The sequence below is a fragment of the Protobothrops mucrosquamatus genome, unplaced genomic scaffold (assembly GCF_001527695.2).
Source record: "Protobothrops mucrosquamatus isolate PMUCROS unplaced genomic scaffold, P.Mucros_1.0 scaffold1098, whole genome shotgun sequence".
Classification (NCBI taxonomy): Eukaryota; Metazoa; Chordata; class Lepidosauria; order Squamata; family Viperidae; genus Protobothrops; species Protobothrops mucrosquamatus.
In genome coordinates this window covers 302,472-327,085 of record NW_015387320.1, presented here as the reverse complement: position 1 = coordinate 327,085, position 24,614 = coordinate 302,472, and the positions used below count along the sequence as shown (strand labels likewise).

General features: G+C 40.0%; 1 protein-coding gene across 4 annotated transcripts in view; it reads right to left on the bottom strand.

Moving 5' to 3' along the window:
• SLC35A3 (solute carrier family 35 member A3) overlaps positions 1–23,876 on the bottom strand; it is a 29,038-nt gene extending 5,162 nt beyond the window's left edge. Inside the window, exons 1-6 of one of the 4 annotated variants that reach the window (XM_015820246.1) lie at positions 23,833–23,876; positions 7,964–8,168; positions 6,670–6,824; positions 6,464–6,586; positions 5,212–5,383; positions 1,456–1,574 (exon numbers count right to left, since the gene is read on the bottom strand). In XM_015820246.1, coding sequence (XP_015675732.1) covers positions 1,456–1,574; positions 5,212–5,383; positions 6,464–6,586; positions 6,670–6,824; positions 7,964–8,150 — 756 coding nt within the window. In that variant the 5' untranslated portion in view covers positions 8,151–8,168; positions 23,833–23,876. Of the gene's footprint in view, positions 1–1,455; positions 1,575–5,211; positions 5,384–6,463; positions 6,587–6,669; positions 6,825–7,963; positions 8,169–17,766; positions 18,142–20,886; positions 20,960–23,832 lie in introns of those variants that run through there. The other 3 variants (XM_015820244.1, XM_015820243.1, XM_015820245.1) reach the window with 3 other exon arrangements.
• Between the last annotated feature and the right edge of the window lie 738 nt (positions 23,877–24,614).

Sequence of the window (24,614 nt, the reverse complement as noted above, 5' to 3'; positions counted from 1 at the left end):
GGCAAAGGATAGATTGCCTACAGGAATCGCTTACTTTTATTTGCCTTCCATACCCCCCTAGTAGAGAGATTGGAGAGAGATTTCAAAAGAATAACTGTTTGCTCTTTTACACACGAAAAGCAATGAAACTGTGCTGGCAGCCTGAAAATGCAGTCTTAAACGAGTCTTAAATACAATTGTAAATGAGCCCCAACGTTTATTTTTTTTTTACTACTGTTATAACTTCGAATGGTTGCTAAATAAATAGTGAGGGCTACCTGCAATGTTTAATGTAAAACAATTTCCCAATTTAAATATTTTTAATTGATTTAAATATATAATTGATTCTGGATGATTTATGCTAAGCACATCTTACTAAAGTAATTACTATATAATATTAAAATTAAGAGTATTGTATCATAAAATAAAACTAAATTTTGCAAGTTTTAAAGTCTCCATTAGGTCTACAATTCTTACTCTCTTCTTCTTCTTCTTAGGTCTACAATTCTTACTCTCTTCTTCCATACTGAGCATTTTATTCATTCTTAATTAACAATAAGAGTGTTAAACTGTCCTTATTCTTAAGTCTTATCCTCTAACTAAATGAGGGGAACTTAAACATTTCCTGTCAATTCAATTTCTGGTTATTAAAAAAGAGAAAGTCATTTTTTTCAAATAACTGGCATTCATAATTAATGGGGAGGGACAGGGGACTTACCTTGGAAGTACTTATAATAAAACAATTCATTAAAAGTTAATGTGCCTGATTAACGGGGACAATTTTTCTATTCTTTCCACCCCAGTGGAATATTGAAACTTTGTCCTTGGGATAAGCTTCCAAAAACTGAACAGAACAAGTTCAATTTTGGTATGGTGGGAGAAACTAGCAAAAAAAAAAAAAAAAGACTGGGTTTGAAAATGGAGAAAAACATTTCAGTAAAAAAAAAATATCTCAGGTATTTTAGGAGAGGCAGTTGGTCGATTACTCAGAACGCTACACTATTGACAGCTCTATTCTAAGCCCCGCCTCTGGTCACATGACTTAGAGTGGAACATGTGCAGCCTGCTCTATGCTTCCCAATGCATATATACAAACATATTAACACATGGAGACATTCACGAGGGTAAGACAAAACACAGAGGCACACAACAGATTACTTCAGTACATTAAAAAAAACCAGACAGATCCTATGACCAGTGCTGGTTAACGGGGCTGTAGAACATTCCAGAAACCAGACTCTGCATGCTCCCTTATTTAAGACCTTCTGTACCTCATTATGTGACCTAGGAACTGTTGTTAAGGAGTTGAAGAAAATTCCCCAAGCCATGTCAGTATGTTTTCCCTTGCCTTGTTGAATAGATTGATATATTTTTTTAAGTATTAGTTGAACAAATCAAGCATATGCCTCAATGGTAATTTCAGTATTGGTATATAACATAAGCCCAATTGATAAAATGTAATATTGGATGTATTACCTGAAGGACTACAACTATCCAAGTAAGCTTGTTATAACCTTGAAAAAATCCATTCTTTGATACAAGTTCTCCATCATAAATGTATACGCCCATCAATCCAAATATACTACCAAAAAATCCTGAAAGTCAAGATAAATATTGAGCCATGGTGAGTTGAACAGAAAAGATATTCCGATTGTTCTTTTATGGTACCCGTTAACAATTTGGATTATGTACTCCAATAATTCAGACGCAAGTGGAAACCTCTCCTAGTATATTTGAATATTAGTTACTATTTTGTGCAGTATATCAGAAGATATCAAAGAATGGTGATGACACCCTAACTTTTGATCGTAAAAGCTGATGATTTCAATGCAGCGCCTCATAAATGCTATTTGTTGTGTTACAAGGAGTCAGTTGAAGGCCTCTATTACACATGTAAAGGACCTAAACGGCTTGTATCAAGCATGTGTGAGAAAGAGATATACGCTTAAGTTTTGAATACTTACTTATTCAGACATGGCAATGATGATCTGCTGGACTTGGAAGCTGTTTCTTTTAAAAACTATTACAGTTCTAAAACTAGGTTTTCTATTTTACTGCAATACTTTGCATTTTTAAATGGTTATCTTAATTACTTGGGAATCAGTTTTATGCACAGCTTATCACAGCAAAAATGTGCATAAACCACTATTACTTGCAGTTGCATCTGTAAACCACTGTGGGGCAGAAAAGGGCTGCTTATAATTTTTTAAATACGGTAAGTACCTCCTCGTTTTTAAGGTCTACCGGAGAACTCTTTGATTTTGCATTTACATGAAATGAAAATTTATAGAAACTAAGTTAACCCCATCCCAAGTGTGTTAGGCTTTCTTTCGGGAAGTTCTATCAGCCCATCTTATTATTACAGGTAGTCCTCAGTTAATGACCACTTGTCCTGCGACTGTTGAAGTTACAACCAGTCCTTAAAGACCAGCCTTCTCAGAATCCCTGCAGTCGTGTGATGGCGATATGGTACTTGGCAACTGGCTCACACTTAACAACGGTTGCATTGTCACTTTGATTGTGGTTTGCAACCTTTCACTCCCCACAAGCAAATCCAATGAGGAACCCAGGTTACAAATTGTTCAGATAATCTCTCCCACCCTTGCACCCTCCTCCGACCCCCTTTAACAACTGTGCTGTACCTTTCCCACCACTCACACACACCTTCATGCATTCTCTCCAAATCTTGCTGAGCTTGCACTAGACTTCACCGCCACTCGTGCACCTTGCACTCTCCCCCAGCTGGCAGCAACCGCTTCAAGCCCTGCTGCACTTGCGCCACGACTTCCTTACCATCGCACGCCCCCCCTTCCTGAGCCTTGCTGTGCTGGCACGGCACCTACACCACACCCGTGGACCATCCCTGAGCTTTGCTGAGTTCAGGCCATGTCTCATCAGTGCGCCCCCTTGTCCCCTTTTCTATCCAGCAGCAGCCACTTGCCTACCTGTAGCTTGTTTGTGAGCCAGCTGGGACTTGCAATTTCCTGCCGGCTTCCCCACTGACTTTGGTCATTGGAAGCCAGCAGGAAGTTGTGAGAAGGGCTTACTTAACGACAACAGGGGACTGCAGGGATTGCATCTCTAAGCAATGTGGTCAGGCGACATCACACTGAGGGATGGGAATTCTGATCCCAACTGCTGTAGTAACTTGTGGTCTACCTGTTTAATATATCAAAAACATGAGGACTGCCTATATCAGTGGTGGCGAACCTATGGCACAGGTGCCAGAGGCGGCACTCGGAGCCCTCTCTGTGGGCACACGTGCTGTTGCCCCAACCTTGCCTCCCCATGGGACCCCCTCTTCTCCAGCAGTCTCCCTGAAGGAGAGTCGCCCTCGAGCGTAGTCCACACGGAGCAGCGCAGCCAAGGACATGGCAGCCAGGCAGCATAGACAAGACTCTGCCCTCACACCCCATCATGCAGTTGATGCTGGAGGGCACGGGCAGAGGGTGTGGCCGCCATAGCGCTGCTGGGCTGCCTGGGCGATCTGCGGCGGGCTGTGGAGGCGGTGAATGGTCCTGTGGGCATGCGGGGCAGAATGGGGGCAGGACAGAGGGTGGAGCGGGGGCGGGGCCAGTTTTTGGGCCTTCGGTCTCTAAAAGGTTCGCCATCACTGGCCTATATATTAAAAATGATACAGGTAGTCCTCTACTTATGACCGTTTAATGGTAGCTTAAAGCTACAATGGCCTCATAAAAAGTTGACTTACAATCAAGCTCACATCAGTTCAATTCGGGAACTAGGCAACTCTGGCACATTTGTAATGACTGCAGTACCTTGCAGTCACGTGACCGTCATTTACAATCTTTTTAGCAGGCTTTTGACAAGCAACGTCAATTGGGGAAGCTAGATTTGCTTAATGACTGCATGATTCACTTAAGGACCACGGGATTCATCTCTCACAGTAAAAAAAATAATAGTATAATCAGGTTTGATCACGTGATGGCTCATTTAATGACCACATCACTTAGCAACCAAAATTCGGGCCTTAGTTGTGTTTGTCAGCTAAGGACAAACCTGTACTCTACTTTTCTGTACTTTTAAATTACTATCATTTCTGTTATTACATTTTATTGTTGCTCTTTGGGTTGTGATCCATATTAGAACTTTGAATTACGTATTAAAATACTGAGCACTACATTGTACATTTTAACAGAGGCAATTAGCAAATGTAATAAAGATGGATACAGTTAATCTAGGACTTTCACAATATAAGCACACTCAACTGCAATTTTAAATTCACTTTATGACTTACGAGGAGTTATGAGAGCTACTTTTTTAATAGGCACTCTTTGGGTCATAGTACTTTTTATATAGGCATACAGTATGTAAAATGCAGGTACTTAGTACTTATTTAGGCCTTTTCTCTTTAAAAAACAGCAGTCTATATCCCTATATCCACTTACTGGGAGAAAATATTCATTTGTTTTCATCTTTAGTTAAAAATACTGCCATGATTATTTTTAATGCTAGACTTCTAGACAAACAAAAATGTCTTTGAATTAAAGAGTTCTTAAATACACATTTGTTGATATACATATTTCCATTTTTTGGGGTTCTTAAAAAGAAGGGTGCCACTGGGGTTCGCAGGGTGGGCAAGGTGACAAAACATGCATCATGACCCAAAAACTGACTTACATACTTGCATCAGATGACAGGACACAAGTACGTAAGGGTGGATTATGCATCATGACATCGCTACATGCATGTAATTTTGATGTAATCTTGGTTTGTTGCAGATGCCTGTGATAATGGCTATAGAAAGATGGCAACATTTAGTTTAATCGGTTCTCATGTAACACATAAGCTACAATTGTGTGAAGGGAGACATATAACACTTTTGCTCTGATAACAGAACCCCCACCATACCAAATTCATAAAAATATATTTGAAGTTTCAAAAAGGAGTTTGTCATACAGCAAGAACGAGACAACTTTTTTTTAAAAAAAATTACTTTCTTTGTATCATGGTACTAATTGCACTGTAATTTGGATCCTAGCCATTGCCTTTATCATCCACTAAATATTTGCAGAAATCAAACAGAAGCTGACTCAGGTAATGAATATTCAGAACAGGATGTAAGTAATAAGAGTTCCTATTTGCTAAAAGTTAATATCAAACAGAGCACAGCTTTCGTAACCATTTCTCTACACTTAACAGGTTGACGTACTCTTAAGTGTACTCTGATGCATATCTGAATCTCTCTTTTACATTTTTTAAAGTAAGACTTACCAAGCTGAATATTTCTAATCCATACTGATTGTTTTGTTTCTTTCAAAATTTTTTCAAAGTACACTCCAGCAAATCCACTAGAAAAGCAGGCTATAAGTACTGCTACCAAGCCCACAAGCTGTGATCCTGCTGAAAGTTCTTTAGCTGTTGCTGTCTGCAAATCTGATGGCCACTAAGAGAAATAAAGTAATATATTAAAATCTATTTAAATTACTGAATAAAATTAACAAGAAAGAAGTGAAAAATAATGCAGTAACACACTAATAACATTTCATATAATGGTCTCCTTTAGAACCAGTTCACATACAAATTTCACAGCTTCGGTCAAGTCAGACACATCAGTTGATGGCTATTCATTCAAACATGTGATTAATCTATGCAAGCAGCTAGTCACTACATACTGAAAAAAAACTGTACCAACAAAAGAAATCTGTTAGTTTTGAATATAAAACCAAGCTGAAGCAATACTCTTCTTAGGTCAATTCAAAATAATATGCAATAGAATTTTAAGAACTACCAATCTGCTTTCTAATCTTATTCAACTAGTGATAACAATAAATTTATGTTGTGAATTTGCATATTCTATTATTTAGACTTACTAAATAAACATTTAAATGGTAGATCTAAGGTAATACTACATATAGAGGAGGTAATTTTCTTCACACCTCAAGTATAGGTGGTGTATAACATTAACAAACAAATTTAACATGTAAAGCCTTATTTTGGGGAAGAAAAAAAGAAAGGCACAAGAACAGGATAGAAAAAACTGGCTTGGCAGTAGTATATGGGAAAAATATCCAGGTATTCAAGTTGAACATGCGCTAACAGCACAATGCAACTTCTAAAAAGCAAATTTATTTAGGGGTTTACTAACAGAAGATTGAAAATAACTATCTCATTCTACATTTACAATACTATGTTCAGTTCTGCACATCACAGTCTAAAAAGAAGTGACAAACTAGAGTGACTTCAGAAGAAGTCTACCAAGATAGTGCAGAGATCAGAAAACTAATATCTATAAGTTTAGTCTGCAAAAGAAATACTACTGAAGGAAGATAGGATAGTTATCTTCAGATAATCTAACTTTGTGAAAATATCTCTTTTTCATTATAGCTGATATGCTAGAGGGGAGCCAAATCCTATTTGAATGCAGTAGAAGAGTTGTGAGTCATTAACCAAGTTTCCGTTACCAAAACAAATTAAGAAGATTTTCCCTACCAACATTAAGATATATATTCATAACAGTATTTACCTGTACAAATGCAACACCAGCCATCAGAATCACTAATGAAAGCCATTGATATACACCTAATTTCTTACTGAGCATCGACACGGAAAACAATGCAGTTGTGAGGATTTTCAGCTGATATGTGACCTAAAAAGGTAAAAGAAAAAAATTAAATAGCCCATAATTTGATTCCTGAGTTTTAACAATAAGACACTATCAAAATAAAGTACCTGGTAAGTGGCTGCATCTAGATTTGATAAAGCAACATAGAGCAGGTTATTCTGTAGAGTGTAAATCCCAGAAGGAATAGCAAGTTTAAGTGTTTCCATTGGTTTGTTAAGAATTTCGTCACGTAACACTCTGTTCAGAGTTCGCAAGCTGCACTCTATGCAAAGAGAAAATGCATTATAAATTTTTGGTTAAAAGGAAACCTATCAGTTTTAAAACTTTTGTAGCTAAACATTTTAATGTTTTTGTGTGGAACATGCAATTTCTAAGCGACTGGGCGCTAGCATATTTTAAATGTGTGAAGCACCTAGATTCCTCCCCTTTGTGTCACTATTTTTATTTTCTCAAATAATGAACATGGGCAGACATAGCTATACCAAAATCTAATTAAGTGGGCTTGTGTTTCTATGGCTAAGTTCTACCTTCACAGTATAACCTAAGAGTATACAGGTAGTCCTCAACTTATGACTACAACCGGAACTGGAATTTTGATCATAACTCATTACGGTAGCTAAGTCGAGTCGCCATGTGACCAGATCTGATTTTACAACCGTTTTTGCTGCAGTCATAAGTTGACTCACTGAGATTGTGAGTTGAGTCATGCAGTTTTAAGTGCAAATTCACTTTCCCCAATGGTGTTTACCAGAAACCGTCAGAATTTGTGATCATGTGACTGCAGGACACTGAAACAGGTTATAAATGCAAGCTGGTTGCCAGATCCCTGAGCTGCAATTATATCACTGCTCTCTCTCTCTCTCTCTCTCTCTCTCTCTGTGTGTGTGTGTGTGTGTGTGTGTGTAATGCTTAATGTCATTAAGCAAACGGTTGTTAAGCTGGGGACTACCTATAGCAGGGGTGTCAAACTGCCGGCCCGCGGGGTGGCCGTGTCACATGGAAGCCACGTGCACCCCATTGCCGGCAATGGCAAAACCGGCCCGATACGTTGCACATCACATGACGTCGTGAGTTTGACATGTCTGATCTATAGTATGAATTCCTAGAAAACAACTGATTACTATATATCATTCAAGGCATTGATGAATCACATTTGAATTTCCCTTCCTGGTAATTACTCTCCATACTCCCATGTACCCCTCCTGTGAATATTTACAAGTTTAGGTAGCTTAAGTTTATGTTAGCTATCTAAATCTTTTAAAAAGCAAACTACAATTTCCAAGTCCTCTTTGTATGCTTCTTTAAGAAATATACTTATTTGGCAAAATGCATTTGATTTACTCCTGGGAAGGGGTCTTATTAACTCCTTATAATATCTAAAGATGATACGGAGATACTTACTGCTGTCTTTGTAAACCAACAAAATGCAAGCCGTAATTTTCAAAAGTTCAGCAATGACTACTGCAGTTGAAGACAAATAACGAGGTCCTTCTTCTTTCAGTGTCCTAGAATAGCGCATAGTCAACACCAAACTAGTTGTCTGAAAGACTAATATGCTCAAAGAAAGGTATTTTAAGTTGGTAGACATAGCTTGACAATCACCTTCCTGAAAAAAAAGATAGGAGAGAGAGAGAGAGAGAATTAATGGTAGAGATTTCTTATATTCCCTGTTGAAAGCAGGGCCAGCATATAAGATGGGAAAGGCTGAAGGGCCACATTTGGAAGGACAATCAGGCAATGTGGCATTCTTACTATTTTATTAATTAATTTATTTGATTTACATTAATTTGAATTAGACCAGTGATGGCGAACCTTTTAGAGACTGAGTGCCCAAAAACTGGCCCCGCCCCCTGCTCCACCCCCTGCCCTGCCTTCACCCCGCCTGCCCGCAGGGCCACTCACTGCCTCCAGGGCCCGCCGCAGATTGCCCACGCAGCCCAGCAGCGCCATGGCGGCCACGCCCTCTGCTGGCATCCCACAGCATCAACTGTGCGTGATGGGGGGTGAAGGCAGAGTCTTGTCTACGCTGCCTGGCTGCCATGTCCTTGGCTGCGCTGCTCCGCGTGGGCCACGCTCAGGGGTGACTCCTCCAGGGGAGCTGCTGGTGAGGAGGGGGTCGCAGGGGGAGTCAAGGCTGGGGCAATGGCACGTGTGCCCACAGAGAGGGCTCTGAGTGCCACCTCTGGCACCCGTGCCATAGGTTCGCCACCACTGAATTAGACCATTCTTTATATTTAAAAAAAATCAGCTCTGGAATGTCTTGAATGCTGAGTAGATTTCCTTTAATATCAATCAGTTGGAGATTTCTTGCTAGATCTGTAGAATCAAGTGCTTTAAGCAACCAACTTCTAAGGGGTAGTTCCTTGTCTAACAAGACTGATATCCAGTGCTTTTTTTGTAAAAAAAAAAAAAAAAGTGCCAGAACTCACACACGTCATACAACCCGCCTTGCCTACCCTACAAGGTTCCATCCAAAAAAGGTGCCAGAACTCCATTCTGGGCGTTCTATGACAAAAAAAGCCCTGCTATCAATCTAGACTAATGCTCTGATCTTGGATATAATACATATAATTCTCACTATAATGTTTAGCTGAATCTACCATTTGCATCATTTCTCAAAGCTAAAAAAGAGCTTTGCCTTTTTGAAAACTTAGTCAAAATATGAATATTGCTCTCTCCTGTATCGCTCATAAGAAAAATACAGTGTCAATAAAGTAGATTGACATTTTGTACAACATAAAAAAACCTTGAGAACAAAATATGTCATAAGTTGAGATGATGTCACAGACTGAAATCAATGTGCTGCTGTTATTTTAGAATAAAGGATTCTGCATTCCTTTGTGTGGGTGATATTGTGTCTGCGTGTGCGTGTGCACGCAGTTACTGAGATATTTGGGATGGCATGGCTTGAATTATGCCGTTCCTTATAGATTAATTTATTATTGGGTGCTTCCTCTTTCCCTTAAATTTCAGATCATTGAAACGTGTGCTAGTCTACTACTAGGTGGCAATTTTCTTAAGGCAGACCCCCATGGTTACATCAAACTTCAGCCTACTTCAGTCCCAGTTTTTCAGTATTCACTATCTTGTTGAAAAGTTCCAGAACATTCAAAATTTTCACATTTTTATGAATTTCTGTTAGCTGTAATAAAAGTATTGTCTGTCTGTGGCTTTTGCATGATTTGGGATTAAGTCACAGAAGAGAACTGAAACATGTTCCATGATAAAGTTAGGATTGAATTATATTATATATATATTGTTTATTTAAGGGTGAGGAAACTTACTAAAACATGACCACTTGTTGCACTGGGAAAAGATCTCTGTTACTAGTTTCCTTGAGGAATTACTCTTTCTGCAATTTAGCCCTAAAAACATTAATAATACAGCCAACTTTACAGTTATTACCGGTACAAACTTTAATTATTATTATTATGGTAATAAAATGATCAAAATACCATACTGCTCCTGAGACTCCTCACAAATTAAAAGAGCTACACAGTAAAATTATTTTTTAAAAGTTGCTATTAAAATACTTCACTTGGAACAATTGACAGAAATTTGAAAATTTACTCAGATTGTTAATAACAAGTTGTATGTTCTTAATTGTTTTCCCATCATTCTGTCAAAATTTCCTCCTCAGAAACCTTTTGACTTGACAATGTTTGGATTCATGTGTCATGTTAAATGGTATAATAATAATAATAATAATAATAATAATAATAATAATAATAATAATAATAATAATAATAATAATAATAATAATAATAATAATAATAATAATAATAATAGTAATAGTAATAATGATGAAGAAGAAGAAGAAGAAGAAGAAGAAGAAGAAGAAGAAGAAGAAGAAGAAGAAGAAGAAGAAGAAGAAGAAGAGTTCTTCTTCTAGGGACCTTGGAGGTCTTCTAGTCCAACCCCCAGCTCAGGCAGGAAACCCTATACCAGTAATGGCGAACCTTTTAGAGACCGAGTGCCAAACTGCAACCCAAAACCCACTTATGTATCATCGGCGTGGCCCATTGGGTGGGTTTGTTTGTTTGTTTGTTTATTTAAATTTGTATACCGCCCTATCTCCCTTACGGGACTCAGGGCGGTGAACAGGCGATAATAAAAATCACAATAAATATCTATTCTAAAATCAGATTAAATAAATAAAGGCCTGCTCTAAAATACCCCATATAAAAACCTAAACTAAAACCTAATTAAGACTACGCCAGGACGGCCGCACGAAATAGATGGGTTTTCAGGGCTCGGCGAAAAAGGCGCAGGTCCGCAGTTGTATGTAGGTCGGGGAGTAGGTCATTCCAGAGGGCAGGAGCTGCCACAGAGAAGGCTCTCCCCCTGGGGGTTGCCAGCCGGCATTGACTGGCCGACGGCACCCTAAGGAGGCCCTCTCTGTGGGAGCGGACTGGTCGAAGGGAGGTATTTGGTAGGAGGCGGTCTTGCAAATACCTAGGTCCATTACCATGGAGCGCTTTAAAGGTTGTTACTAACACCTTGCAGCGCACCCGGAAGGCCACAGGCAGCCAGTGCAGCTCACACAGGAGAGGTGTTACATGGGAGCATCTAGAGGCCCCAAAATCCCCCGTGCGGCCGCATTCTGAACTAGCTGGAGCCTCCAGGTGCACCTCAAGGGGAGCCCCATGTAGAGAGCGTTGCAATAGTCCAGGCGGGAAACGAGGGCTTGAGTGACCGTGCGTAGAGCGTCACGATCCAGAAAGGGGTGCAACTGGCGTATCTAATGGGTGTGGCCCATTATATGGGCATGGCCCATTGGGTGGGCGTGGTTGCGGTGGTCACAACAGACTGGGTGGGCATGGCCACCTCGATGTTGCTCATGAGGAGGGACGCCTGTGGGGGCCAGGCAGGGTTGGGGGAGATCCAGGGGGTCTCTGGTGGGTGGGATGGTGGGCAGGAGGCTCGGTGAAGTGAGGCGAGGCAAGGGGCAGGGCAGGGGTGCCATTGCCCACCGCCACCTAGCACGGCCACCCCAGGGCAGCAGGGGCTGGCCTGGCATGGGAAGGGCACGCGCCCCACCCTCCCACCACCATGCAGGGTAAGGTTGCTGGGCCCGCCCCCGCCCAGATGGCCTTGCCTGTCCCAAGCGTTTGTTTTTTTTACTAACCTGCCTTTCAGCTACATTCCGTTTCTCGTTCGCTTCTCAGCCTTCGCCTCGTGTTTGTGGGACTATCGGTAAAAAAAAAAGTTCCATCAGACTTTCTAACTTCTCGCGAGATCTCAAGAGAAGTTATAAAGTCTGATGAATATTTTTTTTTTACCAATAGTCCTACAAACACGCAGCGAAGGCTGAGAAGCGAATGGAGAAATAGAATGCAGCTGAAAGGCAGGTTAATTAAAAAAAATGCTTGGGACAGGCAAGGGCATCTGGCCGGGGGCGGGCCCAGCAACCTTACCCTGCGTGGCTTTGGTAGGTGTCTGGCAGGGGGAGGGAAGCAACTGGTCTACCACCATGCTAACACCGTCGTGTTGCTTCTCTATCCCATGCACAGGTCCCGCCCCCCTCCGCACCTTTCTTTGCCATCGCCATCGCTGCTGCCATCGCCCCATGAGGCCGAGGCAGCTTAAAAACCAGGCAGGCCGCCCCCCCCGCTACGCGCCTTTCTTCACCAGCAGCCAGCCGAGGTAGTTTCAGACACCAGGCCGCCCATCGTCCTCCTCCTTCCCTGCATGGCCAGCCGCTGAAATTTACCACTGTCAGCTCGTGCTTGCTCACTCGCTGTCTGCACCAAATGCTGTTCCCGCCCAAAGTTGCTCCTTTTATAGCCTCACCCTGCCCAGATCTCTCGCCTATTCCCAGACTCCGCATGCGCGGAGAGGGGGAAGGGAGCAGCTCGGCCCGGCGTCCCTCTATCATTGGCAATGGCGCACATGCCGACAGAGATGGCTCTGCATGCCACCTGTGGCACGTGTGCCATAGGTTCGCCACGACAGCCCTATACCATTTCAGACAAATGGTTGTCCAGTCTCTTCTTAAAAACTTCCAGTGTTAGAGCATTCACAACTTCTGGAGGCAGGTTGTTCCACTGATTAATTGTTCTAACTGTCAGGAAATTTCTCCTTAGTTCTAGGTTGCTTCTCTTTGATTAGTTTCCATCTGTTCCTTCTTGTCCTGCCTTCTCTTGCTTTGGAGAATAGCTTGACTCCCTCTTCTTTGTGGCAGCCCCTGAGATAATTGGAAGATTGCTACCATGTCACTTCTAGTCCTTCTCTTCATTAAACCAGACATACCCATCCTCATCCCCTCATCCTCTTTGTTGCTCTTCTCTGCACTCTTTTCTAGAATCTCAACATCTTTTTTACATCGTGGTGGCCAAAACTGGATGCAGTATTACAAGTGTGGTCTCATCAAGGCATTATAAAGTGATATTAACACTTCACGTGATCTTGATTCTATCCCTCTGTTAATGCAGCCTAGCACTGTGTTGGTTTTTTAACTATGGTGTATGGAACTGTATTGAAGCCTAAACCAAATAAACACACTATCATTAAATATGATGAATATTTGCTTTCTGGGTGTTAATGATTGTTTATCTTTTCTTGATAGTTCTATGCAATGCCTGAACAAATATAGATATTGCTGATTTGTGATCTTTAAAGAAAAGTGGAGAGGATAATTCACACCTTTGGAGAGGTTATCTGTAACCTAATCTCCCCTATTCATAAAGATTCTTCTATATAGTATAGAAGGAAGCTCTTGCATATAGTTTTAAGAATCATAGCTTTTAGTTACTGGGGCTTTTTCCAACACAGGTCTCATTTCTAATATAATTAAAGAGCTGTTGCTTGTGTCTCAGGGGTAGAAATAGCAGTAACTGTTTAACGAGAATACCAATTCTATCCATATTGTTTGCGCCTAAACTTCAAGGCCTCAAAGATACCATTTGATTTTCGCCAGAGCAAAATCCTGCCACTCCTAAAGGAAAATGAAAGCAGCTTGCTCTGAAGGAGTTAGGGTGCTACTCCTCCTCTCAGTACTATTTGCTCAGGAAAAGAAATAAAAGCCTATAATGCTTACTTAAAATGTCATATCTCCCTCTGACCTGTTAAGGTGGAAAAGCAAGCAGGAAAAAAAACTTCTGGTAACAATGCGGAGGTTAAAAAAAGAACAGGAAAAAGAAAAAAAAAATCACCCTTTGAAGAAATTATCAGCAAAATCATTTATGCTCTCTGAACATTTTGTTTACTCTAGCTAAATGTGTCTGGTGGTTGCTAAATACCACAGAATCTAAACTAACCGGTTTCACTTCAGGAAAGAAGGAACACATTTTTGAAGGTGGCTCTGGTGCTGAGGGAAACTATTGAACATTAAGTTTTTCTTTATTTATGCATTTATTAAAAACAAATTTGTATAACCACCCATCTATCAAGAAGACACATATGTTTGTTTCGCCCACCCCTTATAGCCACTAGGGCAGGGGTAGGCAACCTTGGCTCTTTTATGACTCGTGGACTTCAACTCCCAGAATTCCTGAGCCAGCATGGCTCAGCTTGGAAACCTCTCCCTTTTCCCTCAGCATGGCTGGCTCAGGAATTCTGGGAGTTGAAGTCCACGAGTCATAAAAGAGCCAAGGTTGCCTACCCCTGCACTAGGGTAAATATTTTGGTTTCCAGTTAAGATCAGACTCCAAGCACTAAGATCCAAATGGAAACTCTGTATATATAAAGCAAAAGGTAGTTAGTCTCACAGGCTCAAAAAAAAAATACACATTTGAATAAATAGGAGCAAAAACATGGCAAAACAGGGTCATGTCCTCTCCTGAATGCCTTCCTATTTCAAACAGACATTTCCCTGAGCCGTGTAAAAGCTGTGGCTTCTTTGAACAATCAACAGAGAGATGCTAATGCAGATCTTAAAACATCATGCCCACGTTGGTTCTATATACTGCATATCTCTGATACGGGTAGACCACTGTTGCAAGTCTAAGCCAGTGACATCCCACACTCTTCCATCTTGTCCCAAATTGCTGCATGACACTGCTGGAAGAAATCTTGAGTCTACTGCGTCTAACTCTAAGGAAATAGATTCAGCAGGACTGCTGCCTATATTCAGTAATGGACTAGCTGTAAGGAAACAAACTAAGCCCAAAGTATTGTTGATCAGTCGGAAGTTCTGGGCATTATGGATGGGGCCACATTTCCCCTGAAAGAGAATGTGCATAGTGCTTCCTGATCTCTTATCTGTTTATGGATTCCCAGGTAATCATAGAGGCAAGGAAGGCACTTGTTCCATCATGTTAATGCAGTGCTTCTCAACCTTTTTAATGCCGCGACCCCAACCGGTCGTAAGTCGAGGACTAAACCGGTCGTAAGTCGAGGACTAAACCGGTCATAAGTCGAGGACTACCCAACCGGTTGTAAGTCGAGGACTTTCCCTGCCCAGGAGCGCCGCGCATGCGTGGTTCCGCCCCCTGCGCTGGCTGAGGCGTAGCTGGCAAGTGGCAGAGACGGAGCAGGCCGACTACCAGCTGGCCCAGCCCAAGAGAGGTAAGGCACCTGCCGGAAAAGGGGAAAAAATGGCGGACGAAAAAAATGGCGGACAGCCTTGCTTGGCGACCCCCGTGAAATGGTTGATCGACCCCAAATGGGGTCCCGACCCACAGGTTGAGAACCACTGTGTTAATGCATCCATTGCAAGTCTTCTGGAGCCAATGTGAGTTGCATGGCTACAGGGCAACAGCTATAATTAGCTCCATTGCAGGACATATTTTAAAATCCTGTATTCAGGCTGCTAATTGATGCATGCTATTAGAACCAGACTGTGCCCATATTGATAGACCTGAGGGTAGCCAACCTTTTTCTGAAGTACAATTTAAGATGTTCTAACTTTCAAATCCAAAATTGCTGGGGCCTAACTTAATAAGAACCCGTCCAAGAAGGACAGCAGGAGACATTCTCTTAAAGATATAAGCACTTTACAAACACCATTTATTAGGCATACAAGAAAAGGGCCTTCCTTTTGCTCGCCCCAAGCTATGCAATGAATTTCCTTAGGAATTTTAATAAGATTTTTTTTCATTTTCTGTTTTCAGAAAAGGAAAACCAGACTTTCTTCTTTAGTCAAGGTATTTTAGTCTCAGAGGGACTAAAGTCGTTAGAGTGACTGTTTTATCAGATGTTAATACAGTAATTGTTCTATTTTTCTTGCAGCTTTAAACAGTTTTACTGGGGCAGAAAGATAATAAATAAGCCTAAACGAAAGCCAAGTTCTTTTAAAACAATTCACAAAAGACACTTTTACTCTATAAAAAGCTCTTACTTGTCTTGAATTAAGAGTCAAACAATTCAGTTTTAAATGTGTTCGACAAAAGAAATGTCGAACAGATGGATATCTCAATGTCATTTCAAAAAATAGACCTAACTGTAGTTGTAACATTCTGAAAATCTGTATTTGGATGGGGCAGATGGAGACCTATATCATAAATTGTTATCAGTTGAGGGAAGGATAGAACTATATAGCTTTTCGTTGTATCTGGGACTAAAATCATACAGTTTTTGTACTTGGGAATAATTAGAATCTACTATCATCTTGTGGGAAGTCAAAGCCCCAGAGAAGGAAATATTAAAAAGGAAAAAATATTTTTCACCAAAAGGATTTTTAAAAGCATTTTTTGAAAAGCAGAAACCAAACCTTGCCTCATCTCTTTGCCCAAACCAGTAGCTAGGCCTATACAAATGCAGATGTAGAACCATCAGGAGGTTTGGAGCCAGGGATCTCAAGACAAAGGNCAAACAGGAAGCTAGGGAGGGTATAAAAAAGCTACTGGCCATGTGCTCACTCTCTTTCTTCTCTGCTCTTTCCTGAAGAGCCAACTCTCTGCTTCTGCAATAAACTATAACCATCTTCCCAAAGCAGTCGCCATGTTGCTTATTTAATAATAATATTCCCGGCTTGGATGAACCAGGATGAAGACTTACTTCTGACAATCTTATACACTGAAGGAAGAATAGATGAGAGGATTTCCATTTCTTTACTTTCTTTACTCTGTTTTAAAGAAGAACAATTTCTGAGTGTGAAAACTTGCATAGGCTCAGCCTAGATTAAAAGTCATCTGAAAAATAAGGGCTTGATAGAATTATGAAGTAAACTGTTCATCTGAATAAAACTAAACAAAAAAGGAATAGGAACCATTTTACTGGAAATTTGTTTGCATGTGCATATTTTAAATTAACAAAGTACTAAAAAGGATATCAAGCTTATTCTTAGGAGTAAGAACATGGGAAGATACAGGAATTATAAAAATGATCTTCTAAGACATTGTGAATTTGGGGCATAAGGCAAGCAGAATATGGTTTTGGGAACTTTGCCATTATCTCTATTGAGGGTTTTTTTGCCTAAATGTGTATTTAGGTAATGTATATATACATAGGCACTACTGTACATTGTTAGAACCCTTCTTTATAATGTTCATATGTCCAGAACATTTTAGTTCAATTTGGAGATTAAAATATAAGCCAGTAAGAATTTAATATTTAAGTTAATTATTCAAGTGTTACGAAGTATTGATCCTAACATAGTCAACTTATTTTAACAAGATGAATGGTTGTTTATCCTGAATACAAGTTTTACCACTTTTGTCCTGAGATATCAAATAACTATTTTCCGTTCATTAAAATAAACATTAAGAAGTCTATCCACAAATTCTAAACCAAAGACATGTTTATATAGATTTAGGTTCTGAACCTGAATTTACCTAATTACTGTATATTCAAAGCAACACAACTGATTTTACAAGAAGTAGACATACAATGAACAAATTCAATATAATGGCAATTTACAATGATCAAAATATTCACTATCTCATGCTGCTTTTCCTGTCTGACTTTACCACATGTGGGCTATCAACTCTATCCTAATGAACAGAAGACAAAATTTGTAAAAATTATTGAATATCCAGTGCTAAGATTTCTAACACACCTACTTCCTCTTCAAATACAGAGTTTTTAAAACTGATATTTCTAAAAGCAACATATAACACAATACTGAGTCAATGAAAAAGGCAAAAAAGTGCCTGAAAAATGTCAAACTCTTTTGGCATACTAAACGGGATCCCAACCATTTTACATTTTACCAATATTCAATATTTCAATTTTACCAATATTCAATTTTCTTAATAAAGTTTTCCTAATAAATAATACAGACTACTACAAAATGTTTTTAAAATGCATATAGATATACTAACTTCAAGAACAAGCTCCTCTTTCTGAATTCCCATGATTCCCAAACAGATACGAGAACAGTATTCAGTCTTGTAGTTAAGGTATATAAAATATATCAACTGGTATCTGTTGCTGTACAAGTTCAAAACAAAATGAAAACCTCAACATTTGTGCAGTCACAACTTGCCAGACCCATTCTTTCATGCCGATATTCTTCTTCAGTAAACATCAAACTTGAAGTTTATGAAAAATGTTCATTTTTCAGTATAAGCAGTAGATCCAAAGTCAAATAGGTCCAAATGACAACTTTCACACAGCTCATATAAAGTAATGTAAAAAGACAAATGCTTTCAGTGCAGTGCAGCCTCTAGTACTGTAGTAAAGCCAAATGACGTGTCAGCACTTATGCAACAATAATCTACATTTTCTGCAGGAACAATAAATCACCCATTATGCTACCTCATACAGTGATAACAGGTTTTGATTGTTTCCTCTAGCTAAGCAACCTAATAATGATGATCTTCAGCACAAGATCTCATTTCACAAAGCACTTAATATTAAATATTAAACACAGAACCAGTGTCATTTCAGTAGCCTCAAGTAGTTATTGGAGTCTTGGTGTTCTAGCATAAATGACTGTTGCTCTAATAAATATTTTGCAACAAATATAATATTCGACATTGTTTCAGAAACATATTAAACATATTTTGCTTTGAACTCCCTATATATCAGGCTCCAAAAAACAAGCAGAGAAACTTCTAAGCACTTTTCTTTGTTCCTCACCGACAGACAGAACCTTGCCAGACTAAAGCAGACGACTTGCATCCTTAAAGATATACACTGAGAACTTCTAAGGAGAAGCTCTCTTGACCCTTTTCATCCCAACTAAACTACCTAAGCTGTGCTCTCTCTTGCTCCTCTAGAGTGCAGCCCTTCCCTCCTGGGAATCTAAATTATATTCCAACACACTATGGTAGGAAGAGCAGTATAGGAATAAAAATAATCCTGTTGTGAAAAAATGAAGTATGGTGACACCTTAACCTCACTATAAATGTATATGAATGTGTTATAAATATTTTGAAGGATTCACCAACAGAGTTAGTATAAATTGTAAATAACCCCTCCAAATTTCACATTGTTGGGATGATGATTATATGCTGCTGCTTCCTTGATATCATGCTTGTCCCAAAGATGGCACATGGGTTACAACATAGTACTTCTATGAGCATCAGAAGATTAACTGTTGTAGCATATAATGCCCAGAATCATAATTTATTTCATAAAGACAGTCACACCGCAAAATGGTATAGAGCAGAGGTCCCCAACCTCCAGTCCATGGACTGGCACCGGGCCACGGCATGCCAGAAACTGGGCCACGCAAACAAGCGAAGCCCCATCCATGAGATGCAGGCAGCACACAAAACCACGCCCCCTCTGGTCCACAGAAAAACCTCGCCCTACAAAACCGGTCCCTGGGGCCTAAAAGGTTGGGGGTCTCTGGTGTAGAGTGTCATACTGGAATTGTGTTTCAATGTTCCTTTAGTTATGCTTATTCAAATCCCTCTGTTGTAATACTCTGAATGACATTCTTTGCTTCAAGGGCTTGCTAGAAAAATATAACGCAAATGTTACTAAAAGTGTACGGAAGCAGACTTTGAAATATAAATATAATTACTGGATTCTTCTAGCTCTTTCTCAGATTACAACTGACAAATTAAATTTGAGATTCTTCTTAAAACACTCCCATAATTCCATAAGAGGTTCAACTCTGCCCATTTGCCACAACTTGGATTTTATTAAAACAATATACAGTAAACAGGAATAATCCTACTGTCCTTTGAAGTCAGTGGACATTTCCTTCATCCTGTTAGACAAGAACCAAAAAGCCTCTATAATAATGCCAACCAAGTTATAAAATTCTTGCCCTTGGAATTCTCCTTTGGTATATTTCTTTGCTACTTCCTGGTGAGTACATTCCTGGTTTTCTCTAAGTTCAGAAGCAAAACAGAATTAGATCTAGTGAATACTATCAGGGATTACCAGGCCTACACACCATAGATAGTCCTCAACCTACTACCATAATTGGGACCAGAATTTCACATGTTACATGTGACGTCACGTGGCTGCACTACTTAGCATCAGCAATCGCAGCACTCAGTGCCATCATTAACTGAATTCCATGGTTGTTAGCTGAGGAGTCATCCCAATCCAACCTATTCTGGATTTGATCCCTCTTAACTCTGGGTTTCAGTAAGATAAGGCAATGCCTCCAAGTCCCCCATTGCCTATTTCCCACCATTTCTGCCTTTCTGGCCAGCTTGCACCCTCTCTTGCGAGGCAGCAAGTAACTGCACAGCTCTAGGGCTGTTTGTTACACTGTGCCTCAGAGGTTTCTTGGTGCACCATGGCTCTGGAGCTGCAAGAAACAAGCCACGGCCGCCACAGCCCAGTCTGTCAGGATGGACCACAGGGACTTCTCAGCCTTCTGCAACTCTGGCCCTGCAAGAACCCAAGTCACAGGCCCAGGCCAGCTGGGTCCAGCCCAAACCCACAGCTGCCACCCCAGTCTGATGAAGCATGTCCAGCCTGGCATGAGGCCATCCTCCCTAGGTTTCAAGAGGAAACCTCCATGTGCAACCGGGGGAAGAAAGCCTCATAAAGCAGGCAGCTGCCTCAGAAGCGCCATCTGTGGCAAAAAGATCGTAAAATGGGGCGCAATTCACTTAGCTGTCTTGCTTAGCCACAAAAATATTGGGTTCAATTGTGGTCATAAGTTGAGGATTACCTGTATTGTCAGCTGCCTTGGGCAATTTACAAACACAGATGGATGAAGAAATAAGCTCACCTTTCCTGTTCTTCTTATTTCCAAAGCACTTTAGTTTATATTGATTTAGTTTATATTGATTATATTATATTGATTTTTCTATGATGCAACATTTAATACTCTAAGATTAGTAATATCTAAAGCAGGGGTCTTCAAACTTGGCCCTTTTATGACTTGTGGACTTCAACTCCCAGAATTCCTCACCCAGCGTGCCTGGCTGAGGAATTCTGGGAGTTGAAGTCCACAAATCATAAAAGGGACAAGTTTGAAGACCCCTGATCTAAAGAAACTATTTAAATAAGCACATATACAAACTTACAATGCAGAGGTGGAACATAATTCCAGAGAGATAGATCCTAGCTTTTCTAATCAGAAGCTCTTGTGCAGTTCTTTTGTCCTAGCTTTTGTGGCAAAGAAAAGAGAGAAAAGTGCCAAAACGTTAGAGATTTGCAAATGGAAGATGGCAGCATCTCAAACTCACTTATCTAAATAAGATGTAGTGCAATTTGATTCACAGTTGTTACTTTAAAGATTACAGGAAAAGTTGATATGGTTTTCAAGTATAGAAAACAGCAGATATACAGTTCCTAGTTCAACTTTTGATAATGCACCTTAATTCCAGGATATTAACCTACTGAATCACCTTCTGTTTATTCTGTCTATCTGCTAATATTGTCCTTTGTTATTTATTTATTTTTTTAAAAAAAACTTCTTTGCATGAAAAAAAATCAGCTAAGAACAAGTTCTACTCCTGAAAGACTTTCTTTCAATAATGATTCAACAAAGAACAGTGATATCTGAGTAGTGTTTTATCTTTTAAAATATTTGTACAAAAGACTGAAACATTCCAATGAGGGCAACTTTGCCAGTTAATCAGGTTCACCATAGAGAGTAATGATACTGTTCAAAGATTTCCCAGCTGAGGCATGTAAATTGTCATTAAATTATTTTCATAGTCTTTTTCAATTGAAAGGATAGCGAAAAGGGCAATATTAATATTTTGTACTTATGACTCCAGATTCTTTAAATAGAGTATATAAAATATTCAGTTTTTCTATTGATTTCCTATAAAAGTGAGTTTGTTTTATCTGAGTAATTATGCCATGACAACTCTCTCATCTGACAAATTCACATTTTTCTCTCATATTTTTTCAGGGAGAAGTAGAGAAAGCTCCAATTTAAAAATGTAGTTTTTCCTGAATAATTTTTTAACAGCGAATGAACCGAAACATCTTTTAAATGGAAAAATAAAATAGGATGTTGTAAGGCTAGTATGTAAAAAGTATAGTAAAAGTCATATCAGAATACTTTTTAAAATAGTTGTATATTTACTAGCACTATTAATCAAAGGGAACTATTCTATCTTTTTCACTGAAATGGTTGTTTTTCTACTAAGAGAAAATGCAGAAGATGTGGGGAAAAGTGACAGAATTATAAATGCAATGTTATGTCCTCTAAATTCCAAAGCTTTTAGAAGAACAATTATACAATGAATGACATGTCTGTTAGCCTCCATCATGACTACTATAACAGGATCATATATAATGGAAGGATAAAGGGATGAGAATCTAGGAATTCTGGAAATTATGGAAATTATGGGATTCATTGAGTTTTGCATTACAGTACTAATTCTTAGATGATTAATAGTTATTAAGTACACACAGGAAGTAGCATTTGATTTAGACCTTTCTTGTTCCTTATTATAACAATATAAAAATGGTTAGTGATGTTTAAACAAATACATCTGGGTATGTAGCGCTTATTAATACATCAAAATTGCATGTATGCTACTCTCCCTGTCAGCAGAAAGTTTTGTAGCAGGTTACTGAGATGGGTGGCCTATGAATTTAAAAAATAAATATATCAAATAAAAATAAACTTACAAGCTTGGTTCAAAATAGAAATGAATTCAAAGTACATACAGGAACTGTCAGCAGCCATATGTAATTTTAAAATATAAATACAATATATTTGAATAAAAAATAGTGTAATTTTTAAAGAATGCCCTTTGTGTATATGTCTTGTGCAATTTTCTGTACTGGTAGGATAATCTTTCTTTGCATTATTCTATGTCTCTTGCTTCAAATTATTTATTAATGATGAGAGCTATTTCTACCTCTTACTCTGTTCTTTGAATGTACCATAATGAATGATCAACATTCATTTACACAGAAAAGTCACAATATTTTTTATTTAATAATAAGGTTAACCTACCTTTTCATTTTTCTGTTCCTTTGCCAATACATTGAAAATCTTACCATTTTATTCCCCTTTAATTCCAAAGTAGTACTCCATATTATAAAAACTTGCTTACATACAAGCAACATTTGCTTGTATGTAAGTGAGCAAATGACTGAATCTGTATGGGGGGGGAATGTGGACACATGCATACATTTGGTCAGATGTTTCGGGTATCATAGATCTATACACATTTTTACCTACATTGATTTTTACCACGCCTACTGCACTGTAATTCACTTTTCGGAATAGTCGTGCATCCTGCTGCTTCTCCCCAAAGCTATTGTTTCTTAATCCCTTCACTCCTGCCTGAGCCACTTCCTGCCATTAATATATGGTGCTTCTCTAGTTCTGCAAGTTTTCGCGTTTAATTTCTATACTTAGAGATTAGGATTAAAAAAAACAAAACCATCTCCAAGCTTTGTGAAGCTTCACGCCTCAGTTATTACGCACAACCCGCTCCTGTTAGCAAACCGAGGCAGTTGTAAGCACTCTGTGCACGCTCCGGGAACAGACACTTTCATTCATTATTTGGCCACAGAATCCATCGACAGCCACCCTTTACTACCAAAACCGAGTTCAAGAGGAAGCAAAGCTCTCCTCCAAGCAGCAAATTCCATCTCAGTCCCAAAGGGGAAGGCGATCCAGGTGCTTAACTTGAAAGAATGGCACTCTGCATGTCCTCAGAGACGTGTTCTTCAAGGAAGATTTCAAATACAGATGCATCAGCCTCGATATTAAAAAGCAGCTTGAGGCGGGGACGAGGCGAGGGCGAGCGCTAGTTTAATCCTACCCTGCACCTCCTCACTTCTGCCCGCCATGGGGGATTACCCTGCATCCCATCCCTCGCTACGCTTCTTCAGTTTCTGGCTTGCTTCAACCTAAGCTGCATCCTTCCCACCAGATCCTCCCAGCCACCTCCTTCCTGTCCGCTCGCGCCTACATCCCAGCTGCGGGACCTGCCCTCCCTTGCTTAGCAATCCCCCTGTTTCCGCTTAGCCCTCCCGGGTCTGCTCTCCCGACTCACCTGCCGCGCTTGGGAGCCTGGCACGCTTCCCTTCCGGGTGCTTCTTCCCCGGTGCCGCCCCGTCAGTACTCCGGCTGCAGCCGCGGCTCCGCCCGCTCGGTTCCCAGGCCGGCGGCTCTTTTCACGCGTGGCCCGCCTCCCTAGGAGGCGCTGGGAAAGACGCTCCGTGGCGGGGAGAGGCGGCAGACGGAGCGTCGTGAAAGAGAAGAGGCCGCCGGGGCTGGCAGAAAGGGGAATGGCAAGATCCGAAGAGGAAAAATTGGCTCTGTGATTGATGCAATCTCTCTCTCTCCCCCCCCCCACCCCGTTCTCTTTTTGTGTCTCCATTTGCCAATTGTTAAAATACATCGCAGTCTGTGGGAGCCTGTACTGTATTTCGGACTCCCCCTTAAGATGCCCACTAACTGTCCCAAAGGTGCTTTTTCAAGAGGCAACTGGACTTTCTTGTTTTTCTTTGAAGACATTTCGCTTCTCATCCAAGAAGCTTTTTCAGCTCGGACCAGATGGGGAATGTTTATGTTTATTTAGATTTGTATACCGCCCTATCTCCCTTACGGGACTCAGGGCAGTGAACAGGCGATAATAAAAATCACAATAAATATCTATTCTAAAATCAAATTAAATAAATAAAGGCCTGCTCTAAAATACCCCATATAAAAACCTATACTAAAACCTAATTAAGACTATGCCAGGCCCGCCGCACGAAATAGATGGGTTTTCAGGGCTCCGCGAAAAAGGCGAAAAAATGGAAGGATTCCATCCCGTCAGAGCTGAAGAAGCTT